Raw genomic sequence first — 15465 nt, 5'->3', positions numbered from 1 at the left:
CCTAACACCACCCTGTAACTGCCCCCTCCCCACCGTTGCCCTACTACCCTGTCACTGCCCCCTCCCCACCGTCGCCCTATGACCCTGTCACTGCCCCCTCCCTACTGTCATACTCCCACACTGTCACTGCCCGCCTCCCCACTGTCTCCCTCCCATACTGTAACTACCCACTGCCACCCTCCCACCCTGTCACTGCCTCCTCCCACTGTCACTGCCCCCCTCCCCACCATCGCCCTACCACCCTGTCACTGCCCACTCTCCACTGTTGCCCTACAACATTGTCACTGCCCACTCTCCCAATTGCCACCCTCTAACACTGTCATTGCCTCCCTTCCCGCTGTCACTACCCCCCTCATCGCTGTCTCCCTCCCACACGCTGCCCCCAAACTGCCACCCTCTTTCTATACGGTCACCAGCAGGCAGAAAAATGGGAAATTAGGCAGAGAAAAACATATACATTTGAAATAATAGCAACTATATTAATTACAAACATTTTGCTAATATGGGGGTACATTTTATGGAAATGGTCTGCCAAGGGGTATTTAAAGGATCCCTATAGGGTCAGGAACACAAACATGTATTCCTGGCCCTATAGTGTTAAAACCACCATCTAGCCCCCCTGGTCCCGTCATGCCTCAGAAAAACAAACAGTCTGCTGACATCATCAGAAGTGGTAGCCTGATCCAATCACAATGCTTCCCCATAGGATTGGCTGAGACTGACAAATAGGCAGATCAGGGGCAGAGCCAGCATGATTCAAACACAGCACTGGCAAATCAGCATCTCCTCATAAAGATAAATTGAATCAATGAATTTCTATGAGGAAAGTTCAATGTCTGCATGCAGAGGGAGGAGACACTGAATGTTTGGATGCATTTTAGGCAGCCATGACCCAGGAAGGATCTCTAACAGCCACCTGAGGAGTGGCCAGTGAAGTTATCACTAGGCTGTAATGTAAACACTGCATTTTCTCTGAAAAGAGTGTTTCCAGCAAAAAACCTGAAGGTAATGATTCTACTCACCAGAACAAATTCAATAAGTTGTAGTTGTTCTGGTGACTATAGTGTCCCTTTAAGTCAAAAGAGGTTGGGAACCACTAACCTAGAAGGTGTCAGGCTCATCGATAAGGGAATCATTCAGTCTCCATATCTGTAAACCTCTTGGAGGATGCATGACATAGAAACACCGCAACCACCACATTTATATGACCCTGTATTAAATTCTGAAAGGTCACCCTATCCAAGGGATTAAAGTACCCACCAAAATTAAAACAACCCCTTCCTGGTCTTTAAATTCGTTAAAGGAACACTATAGGGTCCTGACCCTTTAGTGTTAAAACCACCATGTAGCCCCCCTGGCTCTCCCTTGTCCCCCGAAATATAGCAAAACTCTTACCTTTATTTCAGTCTGCTGCTGCTATTGGTTCTGACCCTGGCCTGCTTGGCTGACATCATCAGAAGTGGTGTTCAAAGGTTAATCACAATGCCTGCAGGGGGTGGGTTGAAGTACATATTGAGAATTTACTAGGGAATGTATTCTAGTCTAGTTATTTGTGCCGTTGTTGCAGCAAAAACTAACATTCACATTCACAGTTAAAATGCCATGCAGAACTTGAAAAATAACAAAAGGTCTGAATTTCTCAAAGTAAATTTTATTCGGATTAAATTATGTTTCAAGTATTTGATATTAAATGAAAGCCCAGTTTCCCTTGAACAAAATGATATATATTAGGTGTGGGTCCACTTAATCTGAATTAGGTAAATTATGGTTTTATTTACGTGTTGATCAGAACGTGTACAATTGACTCCGTCCTTAAGGGGTTAACTAGAAAAAAAAACAGGCTGCTGCTTACTAATGCAGGTCTAATATACATTTCATCAATCACCACACTTGCTCTGCCAATATATATAGTATCGAAGAAAAGTGCACTCACAGGTCTTTGTAGATTAATGTAATCTCTTTATGGTGTCAAAAAGATACACCTCGAATCTATCAACGTTTCAGTCCAACACCATTAGAAACATTCTGGGCATTGACTATGTTGATGGGCATCATAAAGAAGCCCTCAACTCGCTCCTACTGGAGCAGTAGCCCAATCTGCTCTACCCCCATTTACTCCCAGTGTATGTCGAGAAAGAGGTATGAAATTATTCTACATTTCATGCACTTCAGCAACAACAGCCTGTGCCCCCCCCCTAGGGAGCATTCCCAGTTCGACAGGCTGTATAAAATCTGCCCCCTGACTACCCACTTCGCTGACAGGTTTGTATACAAAGAGAGTCTTTCAACGCCCCCGCGCAGAGAATTTCGAAACCCTGACAGTCTTTCAATGTCCCTACCTAACAGAGCTTTCTTTTTTTTTTCTTTATGTTTATTGGTCTTTCCATAATAGTCATATTAGGGTACAGAAAGCAAAAAAGGGTGTACACGATTACATCAACGGTGTTGACTAACATCGAGATAGATATACATGTTTTCACGAGAAGTTCAAGAATGCAAGCGTAGTACTTGTAATTAAGACACCTCTATTGTCCAGACAGGACATCAGCCATGGGATATTCTTCCAGTCCCTAACTGATGTTACAATACATTATTCAACTACCCTTGTGGTATTGAGTGTAACATAGCAGAGCCAAAAGTGGCACTCGGGGGTGTTAACTTTGGGCTATTTCGTGTGGCGCTCTGCTAGGTTTAGAAATACAGGGTAGCCTATGAAGTAAAGTCTGGCTGCACATCTGGGCTAGAGCACGTAGTTGTGTGAGTCAAATGTAACTCTGAAAGTGAGGCTGGATGGTTGGGAAAGGTGGCTTTGAGATTGGGTGGGGTGGGGGAGAAGTGGGTAACAGTGCTTTCCATGTCCCTACCAAACAGAGCTTTCTATGTCCCTACCTAACAGAGCTTTCTATGATAACAACAGAGCTTTAACTATCAGCTCCACTCTCTATCACTCCTCTACCACGAGTGATAGAAAATGGCTGACGGCTGGCCGTGCTCTCTAACGGCCGAGCTAAGTGGCTGGCTGATGGCAGGGCGGGCTCTGACGGCAAGACGGATGTGAAGGCAGGGCGGGCTTAAGATCGCGGTTGCGCAATCTCTGCTGTTTCCGACATTCCGGGAACAGCAGGAAGCGGCGCCCATCTTGGATGTGGCAAAATGCTGTGGAACCCCAATTTTATTCTCCTAGGGTTCCGTAGAACACCAAAATGGGAAACGCTGGTGTATTGTATAGAGTGGCCTTGTGTGAATGTGGGATTTGTATTTATGCAGTGTGTGAATGGAAGGGGGAATCTATGCAGTGAAGCACTGTGTTTGAATAGGAGGGTGTAATTATACAGGGAGGCAGTGTGTTTGAATGGTGGGGTGTATTTACGCAAGGATGCAGTGTGTTTGAATAGGAGGGTGTATTTATGCAGTGAGGCAGTGTGTTTGAATAGGAGGGTGTATTTATACAGTGAGGCAGTGTTTTTGAATGCTGGGTGTATTTATGCAGTGAGGCAGTATGTTCGAATAGAAGGGTGTAATTATACAGGGAGGGGTGTGTTTAAATGGTGGGGTGTATTTATGCAGTGAGGCAGTGTGTTTGAATGCTGGGTGTATTTATGCAGTAAGGTAGTGGATTTGAATGCCGGTGTATATTTATGCAGTGAGGCCGTATGTTTAAATAGGAGGGTGTAATTATACAGGGAGGGGGGGTGTTTTAATGGTGGGATGTATTTAAGTAGTGATGCAGTGTGTTTGAATGGTGGTGTGTATTTAAGCAGCGATGCAGTGTTTGAATGCTGGGTGTATTTTTGCAGTGAGGTGTATTTGAGTGCTGGGTGTATTTATGCAGTGAGGCAGTATGTTTGAATAGGAGGGTGTAATTATACAGGGGGGGGTGTTTAAATGCTGGGGGGTATTTATGTAGTGAGGCAGTGTGTTTGAATGCTGGGTGTATTTATGCAGTGAGGTAGTGTATTTGAGTGTTGGGTGTATTTATGCAGTGAGGCAGTATGTTTGAATAGGAGGGTGTAATTATACAGGGAGGGGTGTGTTTAAATGGTGGGGTGTATTTATGCAGTGAGGCAGTGTGTTTGAATGCTGGGTGTATTTATGCAGTAAGGTAGTGGATTTGAATGCCGGTGTATATTTATGCAGTGAGGCCGTATGTTTGAATAGGAGGGTGTAATTATACAGGGAGGGGGGGTGTTTTAGTGGTGGGATGTATTTAAGTAGTGATGCAGTGTGTTTGAATGGTGGTGTGTATTTAAGCAGCGATGCAGTGTTTGAATGCTGGGTGTATTTTTGCAGTGAGGTGTATTTGAGTGCTGGGTGTATTTATGCAGTGAGGCAGTATGTTTGAATAGGAGGGTGTAATTATACAGGGGGGGGTGTTTAAATGCTGGGGGGTATTTATGTAGTGAGGCAGTGTGTTTGAATGCTGGGTGTATTTATGCAGTGAGGTAGTGTATTTGAGTGTTGGGTGTATTTATGCAGTGAGGCAGTATGTTTTAATAGGAGGGTGTAATTATACGTGGGGTGTTTAAATGCTGGGGGGTATTTATGTAGTGAGACAGTGTGTTTGAATGCTGGGTGTATTTATGCAGTGAGGCAGTGTGTTTGTATAGGAGGGTGTAATTATACGTGGGGTGTTTCAATGCTGGGTGTATTTATGCAGTGAGGCAGTGTATTTGAATGCTGGGTGTATTTATGCAGTGAGGCAGTGTGGTAGAATTTTTTTTGAATGCTGGGTGTATTTATGCAATGAGGCAGTGTGTTTGTATAGGAGGGTGTAATTATAGGGGGGGTGTTTCAATGCTGGGTGTATTTATGCAGTGAGGCCGTATGTTTGAACAGGAGGGTGTAACAGGGGTGGGGGGTGTTTAAATGGTGGGATGCAGTGTGAGGAAGTGTGTGCAGTGTCAGTGTCTATACATACAATTAGTTTAACGGTATATCTGTATGAAAGCATTATACACTCCTCTTCTCTCTGCACCAATCTCAGTTGTGCCTCTCTTCCCATCTCCCCTCTGGTTTCTCCCATGCTCACACACCTAGATTTCCTTACCAATAACATTGTAAGCCCCTCCCACCTGTCACTGTGAAGCATGGCTGACCTGGTCACGCAGTATTGTCTGCATTTTCCTTGTCCAGCCTTTACACTGCTCCTCCAGTGCCTGCCTGCTGTATGAGAGAGCGAGGCGGGGACATGACATACTTCCGGTCCCGCCCCCTCCACGCAGACTGAGCTGCCAGCAGGAAGTCACTGCTTCAGCAGAGGCTGGCTGGCAGACAGGCTTGGTGTTTTTAACTAGGCCACACTATAGAATAGAGTCATAGAGGGAGAGCTGGGGGTGATATCAATGGAGGTTGTTAACAGGGCCCCCTAATGCTGAATTCTCAGTTGGGGATTTCTTTGAATTTCCTAGCTGGTGTATTGCTTCTCAACAGCATGTGGGCCCCCAAGAGCCTCTGGTGTTCAGTCCATGACCGAACTTCCCCCTGTATTTAGTATCTACAGTTATATAAGGGTCACTGAATTGTTAATTTTTATTTTCTTATTGTAAATCAATTTACAGTGGGTTTCAAAGTGTGTGTAAGTATGTTCAACACCCTTTAAGGTGTTAGTTAACGTAATGCGGTGGTGGTGGTTTGAAGTTGATAGACAACCTTCTCTCCCACTGGGACATTAATTGAAGCTTCTGGATGTTTTTTGGAACATAAAAGGATTCTATAGAAGTTACGGGTTTTAGCTGGAGGAGAATATCCCAAAAAACTAATAATTTGGATACCTCTCCAGTGCCAGAAGAGTACACATCCCAGGCAGTCTGAACATGTTTTACCAAAACACTTGCGTTGTAAATATATAAACACAAAACATGAAGGTAAATTAAGTATCTTGGCCAATCATAGAGTGTGCTAGAGAGTCTTTGTTCAGTACCTCAGATATGGATGAAACCCCCTGAGTAAGCCATGGAAGTAACTGGTATCCATAGGGGGTCGTGTGTTTAAATGTATATGGGTACAACAATTTGAAGAGAAAAACACCCATAATCGAATATATAAACCAGTAGATGTAAATAAAGATGGGATAGTTGTGTGATCGTGTGTAGGAGTCCATACATATCTCAGAAATGTGGAGCCAGAGAACTGCTCATGTTTCAATACAACCCAATTTAAGGAATGACTTGCTGGGGCATTCAATGCAAATCCCTGGGCTAAAATTGCTGCACTATAATACGTGTAGACATGCGCCATGCCCATAATACCTAATTCTAACCTTTGCGATAACTCAGCTGATATGCAAGCCCTCTTCTTATATGAAGAAATGAAAAGAGATCATAATTCTACATACCATATGGAAAAGGTAGAGTAGTTTTGGAAGAAGCAACATTTTCATAGAGTTAATACGGGCTGCCCCGGATAAGATTTTACCCTTCTAGTTTGGAGCACTTGCTTTGTGATCTGCACTCCCATACAGGCAAGGTGATCAGTTACACAATAAAAGAGCTGTTGAGTTTGTAATATTTAGGAAGACAATAACAAATGCAAACTATGCTACTAGAATACTAGGATAGGGATGCTGCTGGCTTAGATAGCATCACAATTACATCATTAGCAAAGAGTGATAATCTATGTTCTGTAGTTCCTACTTGAATGTCTGTTACATCTAGGGATATAATAAACATTAGAGGGGGAAAAGGGCATCCCAGACTCATATTCTTTGTTATATTAATCGAGAGAGAAGTGGAGAAAAAAAACTCTGGCTCAGTAGCCACTATACAAGGCCATAATATTGTCTGCAAACTCTGATGGAAAGCCAGATATTTTCAGCACCTGCTGCAAATAACACCAGTTGAGCCAATTAAAGGCTCTTTCAGCATCCAATGCAAGACACATGCCTCCTGGCTTTCCATCCTGGAAAGAACTAGCATAATACGATGCACTGAATGTGAACATCCCCATTACTGTTGTTGACCACTAAATGCGGACTACTGGCCTAAGGACATCTTTCAGCACATTGAAACTAAAAGACTAACAGAAATGGACACTACCAGTGATAATCACAAGTAAATTTGTGTAACTCATGTACCGGATATATTGGTCGTAATATTATAATGTTTTGTATGTAACCTGCAAAGCGGTGTACATTTTTTTCTTTATTTCCCCTTCCACTTTTTTCTTTTTTGTATCCCCAATTGTCGTTGAATTCAAATATAAATATATACACAAAAACTAGATATTAAAAAAAAAATCTTTCAACACATGACCAGGACCATCAGCATATCCCTAGACGGGGGTTATACCATCCAGGCGCATATATCTGGAGCAGATTTTGAGCTCCATAAAATTGTACGTTTCTTTTATTTAATCATCACTATATCCTAAATACTACACTTAATGGGGTTTTGTCCTCTTATTTTCCATACTGATCCAGAACGAAAGACTTTGTTTGAAAGTGCTGCTTCCTGCATCCTTTATCTATATCTACCTACGACCAAAAGGAAGAGACTCTGATTTGGGAAGTCCTAGCCGCTACACCTATACCAAACAAGTGCCAGAAATCTCTCCCGTTTTGCAATATTCATTAGGCATCTAGTGTTATCTGAAACTTGAGATTTGACAAAGCCCGATAATGTATCACAAATTGTATGAAAGGTGCTAATGTATTAGCCAAAGTTTTGCGTATGGTATAATACTCAACTTCTAGTTACCTACAGTAATCCTCCACAGGCCTACCCACCACTCAGTTACCTATAGCCACCCAGCACATTCCTACTCACCTCCCAGTCACCTACAGTCACCCAGCACACGCGATTCTCATATAGTCAATGAATAACACTGAACTGTACCGATTGAAACCTAGATTGCATAATATATGGTTATAGTTCATCTGGAAAAAATCTCCTATTCAGCTATAAGGGGGCATGCAAAGGGAGGGGCTCATATAACCACATCCACATAGGCAACTAAAAAAAACCCTGCAGCCTGGTGCAACTGACCCCTGGCTCACCCCCACCAAATTATTTTGGAAATGGTAACTCATATCCCAAAAGCGTATTAAGCAGCAATGTCATCTAACCAGCAAACTGAAATGGAGAAGATTACCATAAAATACCCTTACCTTCAAAACCATAGAAATAAAAGCTTCTTAGCATCAATTAAAAAATATAGTAATAAGGACTACATTTATGATGAATGATGTGTTACCATAACAATATATGTATGCAATAAGGAATGCACAAAACATACACAAAATGTTTTTTTTTTATTTATTTATTTACAATATAGCAATATTTGTAACTAGGGATGTACCGAAATGAAAATTCTGGGCTGAAACCGAAAATTCAGGATGCCCTTAGCCGAAAACCGAAACCGAAAATGACTTTTTTCCCCAAATGATTTTTTTTGAATGAAGTTTTTTTTTTATTAATATTAGACGTTTTAATTAATTTAATTAATCTAATATAAAAATTTCACTTCTCTTTTAGTGGTCCCCCCCGCTTAATGTTCCTCTCTCCCCTCTCTAGTGTTCCTCTCCCCTCCCTCTTTTTTAGTGTTCTTTACCCCCTCCTCCCCAGTCCCATAGTGTTTTCGGCCGAAAATTTAGGCAGCCGAAATTTCGGTGCATCCCTATTTGTAACAGTGCCTACATGCAATCGTTTTCATCAGTTGTGGAACTAATGTAGAATTGCCCCTCCTCCTCATCAACCATTTGCCCATCCTTGCAGGGTTGTATTTAGCACTGAGCAGTGTTTGTGTATTTGGATGTAAGCATGTTTTTGTATGGTGTATGTGTGTGAGTGAATGTGGGGGTGTATTACTTATATGTATTGTTGTGTTTGCATGTACTGCTTCCATTTAAAAGCAGTGACTTACTTGTGTGTAGTGTTTGACTTTGAGTGTAATAGTGTGTTTATATGTAGTGTTGACTTTAGTATTTTCTTTGTTGGGCACCTCTTGTTTTCTTTAATTCCTGACATTCAGAGATTGTGAATGACAGGCCACTGATGAAATGGTCTTCAAATAAAGAGCTGTTACTTCTCAAAAAGAAAAACTACTTTCCGAGGTTTCTGTATCTAGATCCCGTGTCTGCAACAAGAAATGAGATGTAATTAGTTGGGCATCGTACGGCATTGTCTACGTCTTACGTATCAATACAAATGTGCAGTTCATAATGGTCACAGTAATGGTACGGAGATGTGAAATCAGTTCTTGTTTAAATGGAACCCATTCTGGGAAGTGATTACTGGTGGATCAAGGAATTAGTTTTCATGTTGTGGTGGTGGAATTATTATTGTGTAAAATCCCTCCTCAGTTTGTAAATACAGATTATTTGCGCACTTACTAGAAATGCCAAGAATGGACAGCTCACTTCCCCCTTCTCTAGGTCTTCCCAATTAATGTCTCTGTAGAAGGGGTGCACCCGAATATGCCTCCCCATCACACCGCGTGTATAAGTGTCCTTTTCCAGGAGCTAGTAAGAGAAAGAGAAGATAAACAGAGTATAATACACTTACTTTGTGATATCTCTAAACTGTAATATTTTGATGTACGTTAACACAAACTAAATGCAATCACCTCTGCTGAAGGAAACCATTTTACCCTTCTAGCAAATTCCCAAACGAGGCAGTGCTTGTGAAAAGCTTGGTGTAAATTATTACATTAACAAAAAGCTAAATTTTACTACTGAGATGCAAATCTAATTATTTATAACGATTTCCTCTTATGTCGTCCAATGGGAATACAAAATGGCTGCTTTATTTGTCTATTGGTTGACGGTAGATAGTAATAAATATGATAACATTTTGTAAATTGAATATCTACGTTTTCATCTGCCATCATTATTAAATATTAGTATTAACCAATTAATCATCAGAATTTCAATATTTTCAGGCATTTCAACCCACCACTCCATGCCGCTTTCAAACTTGTGCAATAAGGGTAATTGGCATTAAGGGGGAAATCTGAATCTGCTCAGCACTGGAACATAACAAGTCATATTCCATAAATATAACCAGTATCTCTTCCCAGTAACGACCCCATATCTCCTCTAGGCTTCTTTACAACCCCTTTTATAACATCCATTATTATTATATCCACTTAAAACATTAATGGGATTCTATAGTGTGAGGAATACAAATCTGATTCCTTACACTATAGTGCCCTCCGGCTTCCTCGCGCCCCCCACCACCCAGCACGTAAAGGGTTAATAAAACTTTAATCACTCACTCTGCCTCCTCTGACATCATCCGACTGAGGGACCTAATATGATATCCTGAAAAACTGAAAGGTTTTATATTGCAGGACTAAGTGAGACAGGGACATTGTACCCAGACCACCTCAATGAGCTGAAGTGGTCTGGGTGCGTATAGTGTCCCTTTAACCGGCACATTCTATATTACCTTACAATGTATCTGCTCCTATGACAGCCTATTCCTTACCTTGTTCAAGAGATCTTTAGGATCACTCCACAGCCAGGCTGGGTAGCACGGGTTAGAGCTTAATACTTTCTTTATATACTCCACCCTGCCAAGCTTCTTATTAAAGGGATACTGCCCAGTGATCATGCGGCAGAGAATGATGCCAAATGACCACCAGTCTGCTGGTTGACCGTACCTTTTGTAGCTTAGTATCTGTCAAAACATAGAAGATATGTCATTTTATCAAATATGGTATTACATGTCCCATAATTAACCTATTTCTACTCAGTGTTATTCTCAAAGACTCCAAACCTGTTACAGTCTAACAACTTTTCATAAAATCCCCATCATTTTATTCCAAAATTAGTCTAATTTCATTCCCCCTGAGTCCGTCCACTAATAGTCCAATATTGCCCTCATACTCGGCTCGTGTTACTCATCCTCCTACTGCTCATAAAACACCCCATAACTCATCCCTTTACTACTCCAACCTACTCGTCTAATTACTCTTATACCACTCCACTTAACTCCTCTCCCTATGGCTCACATAACCGCACCCTCTAACTAACCTCTGGTGCCATGTAATGCGGTGTTCCAGCTAGTCCTTTGGTTGTGGTATGTGTAAAAATATTCTCTTTTGAGAGGCCAAAATCGGCTATTTTGACACAGCCCTTGGCATCCAGGAGAATATTGCCTGGCTTCAGATCCCTAAATAATGAAGACAGATATAAATGTGAGATAAAGGAGAGAGCAGAAATATACACACGTAATTTCTCTTTAGAGTACATTAGCGCTTTCTTAAGAAACAAACGCTTATACTGACCCATGAAGTATCCCGCAGGAATGGAGAAATTGGATCCCACAAACAAGGCTTGCTGAAAAGAACCTGGAAAACAAAATAGAGCATATGCAATCTGTAACAAACATTAATCATAAATAAAATATACCTGGACAGGGTACACACTCTGCTACAAAGGTATACATAACATTTTCATTTTAAATGAAGCAGAACCATGGAGAGAGTTTACTTTATTATCATTTATATTATTAAAACCATCTTTTTTTTTTAAATTTGGAAACCTGATCCCTAGAATGGTTTTACTCTATAATCACCCGTGTGGTGGAGGTGAAAGACTGTCTCTTGATATGTTACCCATTGAACCCGTTTAATTTCTCTGCCACAAAACACTGACTACTCTACGATTCTATGAGTCCCTTTCAGTTTGTTAGATGTACAAATCAATAATCTATAAATATATACATTTTTTCAGAAGATCCATGGTAATAGAAATGTGTATTTAAAGCAGTATGCACTGTGTAGAAGGAGGTACACCCTGAAGTCAGCTTATGTTTGCAGCAGGTCAACTGACCCATAGCGGCTCTCGATCTACCGTCAGTCCATACAGAACGTATTCTGTTGCAGGACCTGGGTTTCTTGTATTGCCCATTGTCTGGCTGATATTGAAGTGGGAATTCTGGTTTAGTACATTAGTATTAGTCTAGTGTTTTCCCCTAATCGATCTCTATGGATAGCAGTATTATATAGGGTATATGTAAATATGGGGGTATATCCATCGCCTCTTACATTTCACCCCCTCCTGCTAGAGCTTTTGATGACTCACCTTGCTTGAGCTAGGGGCAGACTTTCCCTCCCAGTCATGTAGGATTTGAGAGTACCCCCTGGTACGTACTCCATGACTAGATAGGCGTGCTCCTATTTCAAAAGAGACACAACAAATATCCAGTTAAAATATAATGCAATAATGATAACAGAACACAATCAGCCATATAGAAATAAGAAAACATTATGGACACAGAGTTTCATACCTGGGACTGGAAGGCAGCAAGTCCCTGACATAGGAAGGGACTGCCGCTCGCCATTTGCAGTATCCGCTTCTCTTTCTGAATCTCCTTTTCCTCAACTCTATCTTTGTCTATTTGTTTAATAGCGATATACTTGGTGGGACATTCCTTGGTGGAAGCAAGCATCACCTGAGCATCAGAGAGAGAATAAAAAACCTCATATCAGCAACAATCTTGCAAAAGAAGGTAGGAATTTTAGCTACTTTTTCATTTAAATCTTCATTTAAATGATGGACACACATTACCAATATCACTTTGTAGCATCGCTTCAACACCACCTGAGGGATGTGTTTGCAGGGTTTGGGGACCTGCGTAATAACTCTGTTTAAGGGATGTATATTCAGCTAGGGAACCTAAATGAACCCTATATAAGGGATCTATATACAGAGCTAAAAAAAAACTTCCTACCTGTGATTGCTGTGTAAGGGATATATATATATATATAACCTAACAGAGCTCAATTTAAGATTTTTGGATAAACTTTGATAATCAAATGATCACAAGTTGCTAGAAAAAAAATTATAAATTATTTGTCTACAAAAATTTCCTACAGACTGTAATGGTGACTTCTGTAGAAAAATGATTTGAAACGTTTTTCTACGACATTGTGATCATTTGAAAAGCGTATCCAACCATATTAAATCGAGGCCTATGTCGGCAATTCTGATGTGAATGATGAATGTTTAGATTACAAAGATTTAATAGAACTATGTTAAACATCACAGAATAGAAGAGTTCTGGTTATTTTATTTGGAGTATCGATACATTTTTCTAAATACTTTGTACATGTGATTATATTTTCCACATTCATATATCATACACATGACAAAGATTAACAATAAATTAAATCTCAGTGAATTGTTTTAGGAATACAATGATGATAACGAGAAGTTGTAATTGTTCTCCACTAGATCAATAGATGTATTAAATAAGATGTATACATTGCTCGTAGACTCACCTTTCCAAAGCCCCCTTCTCCCAGCACTTTGTGGATTTGATAACCGGAGATTGTCAGAGGTAGTGGCTTCTTTGGTTCTACCACAGACTGTCTACTTTCTCCTTAAAGGTTTAACACAAATAATAATTATTCTCCATTTCATCATAAACACAGGAACAAGTTTAATTACCCCAGAACCGCTTTACATATCTTCCCATCCCACCCAGTTATATGAAACAGTAATATGGTTTGTAATTATCACATTATGGAAAAATGCATTAAAAATATATTACAGCTTGCCATCTATTCCCCATGAATACCATCCGCTATTTCAGAATGTATGAATAAATAATCTAGATGTATCAAACGTTTTGAAATATTGGTCTATGCCATTACTTTCTAGTTTAAATCATCTCCTGAACACTATAGACATCCAGACCGCTTCAGTCATTGCCACGCATGCGCATAAGGTCTCCCACACCAGCTGACGACAGTGGGTGAGGAGTGGAGGCGGAGCCTGAAACTGCCCCGAGGTACTTCAGCGCTGGAATCAGGTAAGTGATAGAAAGGATTTTTAACGAAGGAGGGGGTCACTATAGGGAGCTATAGTGCCCGAAAAACAACTTTTGTTTTCCTGGCACTATAGTTTCTCTTTAAGGTAGTTGAAGTGTGGAAATATTAATTAAAAGAGACATTGAATGGGTACAGCTTTTGGTCAATTGAGAGCAAAATCTCTAATATTTGAAATTAGCCAGTCTATTTATAACTTGTATGTTCATCTTACCTGTACCACATTCACTGTCACTCGTTGGCTCGTTTGCTTCCTCTTTCTTTCGCTCACTTTTCTGACCCAGTTTGGCAGATGAGGAGAGCTTTGGTCTTTTCCGCATGAGCTGCTCGCCTCGATCGTATTCCCTGCTTCGTTTCAGGGCTTGCTTTCTGGGTGGAGATGTCTGACCATTCTTTCCAGCAGACTTTCTCTCACTTTTCTGACCCAGTTTGGCAAATGAGGAGACCTTTGCTCTTTTCTGTATGACCTGCTCCTCCTGATCATGACTGGAGGTCCTGTATCGTTTTAGGCCCTGATCTCTGCTACGTTCCTCAGCAATGAACCGTCTCTTGGGTTCTCTCCCTCTCTCAATATCCTGCTCATTGCAGCTCCTGCTTCTCTTTCTGCTGGAATGTCCAAGAGATATCTGCTGTTTAGAGCTGTTATTGAGCTTTCTATACTTTTGTTTTAATTCGTCAGAAGTTTCCTGACTGTCCTCAGTTTTCTTCCAAGAACGTTTTCTTGTTCTCTTCATGCTTATATTATACTGTGTGAATCTATTGCTTTCAAATTCACAAATGTATTTAGCAATCAGCTAACTGATAATAGTAGTAATCAATAAATGATTGAAAATAGCACTCGAGCAATGCAGTAGCCACTGTCCACTCGCAAAGTGTCTAGACACTCTAAGTGAAGGTGGGTTTGAGATTGATTGTTTCATCAGATGATGTCAGAGTGTGTATGATGTCACAGTACCTGACCATATATGGAGATATGAACCAGTCAGTAATGGAGAAACTAATATTATATTATCCCAGTTTTATCTTCAAATTTATGGGTTATCTGAGTGTTCCAATAATGCTGCACCACAACTCCCAGAATACCCATCCAACAGTGAGCTGAGAATTGTGGAAGAAATCTCTTTTGATTATTTCTGTTCTGTTGGGGTGACAGGTTGATGTGACACTTATACCTGTTTTTTTTTTTTCCAATAAATAATTAAATAAACCAATCAATAAATAATTAAGGCACCATACAGGTCCCTTCAGTCTGTGTTGTGAAAGCTGCATTTCTCCAGTAACTACTATCTGACATATACTAACAGCATCCCCTCTCCCCCCCCCCCCACACACACACTCCTGTTGTTTATTATTTTACATTAAACCCCTCATGGGTGCTACCAAAATAGTGACACCCAATCACACACACACACGCTTCCCGCCCCATAAACACACATAAATACATCCAGTGATATAGACAAGTACAGACACACTGACCCCAACATCACACACACATCTAGATTGAATCCAAAAATGACTTATATTTATTATTATTTAGTATTGTGTTAGTTTAAAAGTGGATTTTCCAATTGTGTGCTTTTGTTTTGAAGTTCATTTTAGCTACAATGTTACCGCGTGTTGAGAACCCTAAATTCTCAGGACCAATAGAAAATTTCTGAAACCGTGGAAAACTGCAGAAAGTGAGAAATGCCA

The 15465-nt window shown here is 40.7% G+C and overlaps 1 protein-coding gene across 1 annotated transcript; it reads right to left on the bottom strand.

Moving 5' to 3' along the window:
- Window positions 1–9024: 9024 nt before the first annotated feature.
- On the bottom strand, window positions 9025–14507 carry LOC134612250 (protein kinase C theta type-like). The gene is made up of 9 exons (XM_063456596.1): window positions 13988–14507; window positions 13225–13325; window positions 12231–12395; window positions 12026–12117; window positions 11227–11289; window positions 10973–11111; window positions 10425–10616; window positions 9329–9457; window positions 9025–9072 (listed from the first exon to the last, which is right to left on the bottom strand). Exons 1-9 carry the CDS (start codon window positions 14505–14507, stop codon window positions 9025–9027), a joined length of 1449 nt encoding a protein of 482 aa, XP_063312666.1.
- Between the last annotated feature and the right edge of the window lie 958 nt (window positions 14508–15465).

This window comes from Pelobates fuscus, chromosome 5 (assembly GCF_036172605.1).
Source record: "Pelobates fuscus isolate aPelFus1 chromosome 5, aPelFus1.pri, whole genome shotgun sequence".
Lineage (NCBI taxonomy): Eukaryota > Metazoa > Chordata > Amphibia > Anura > Pelobatidae > Pelobates > Pelobates fuscus.
The sequence above is the reverse complement of the archived record's forward strand: the minus strand, read 5'-3'. Positions and strand labels throughout refer to the sequence as shown.

Excerpts from the sequence above, each read along its gene's own strand:
- LOC134612250 (XM_063456596.1), bottom strand. The coding sequence starts at position 14,507 with ATGAAGAGAACAAGAAAACGTTCTTGGAAGAAAACTGAGGACAGTCAG. Across the intron at positions 13,326-13,987 it reads TGACAGTGAATGTGGTACAG|GAGAAAGTAGACAGTCTGTG; the intron begins GTAAGATGAACA and ends TAAACCTTTAAG. Across the intron at positions 11,112-11,226 it reads TCCTGCGGGATACTTCATGG|GGATCTGAAGCCAGGCAATA; the intron begins GTCAGTATAAGC and ends TTCATTATTTAG.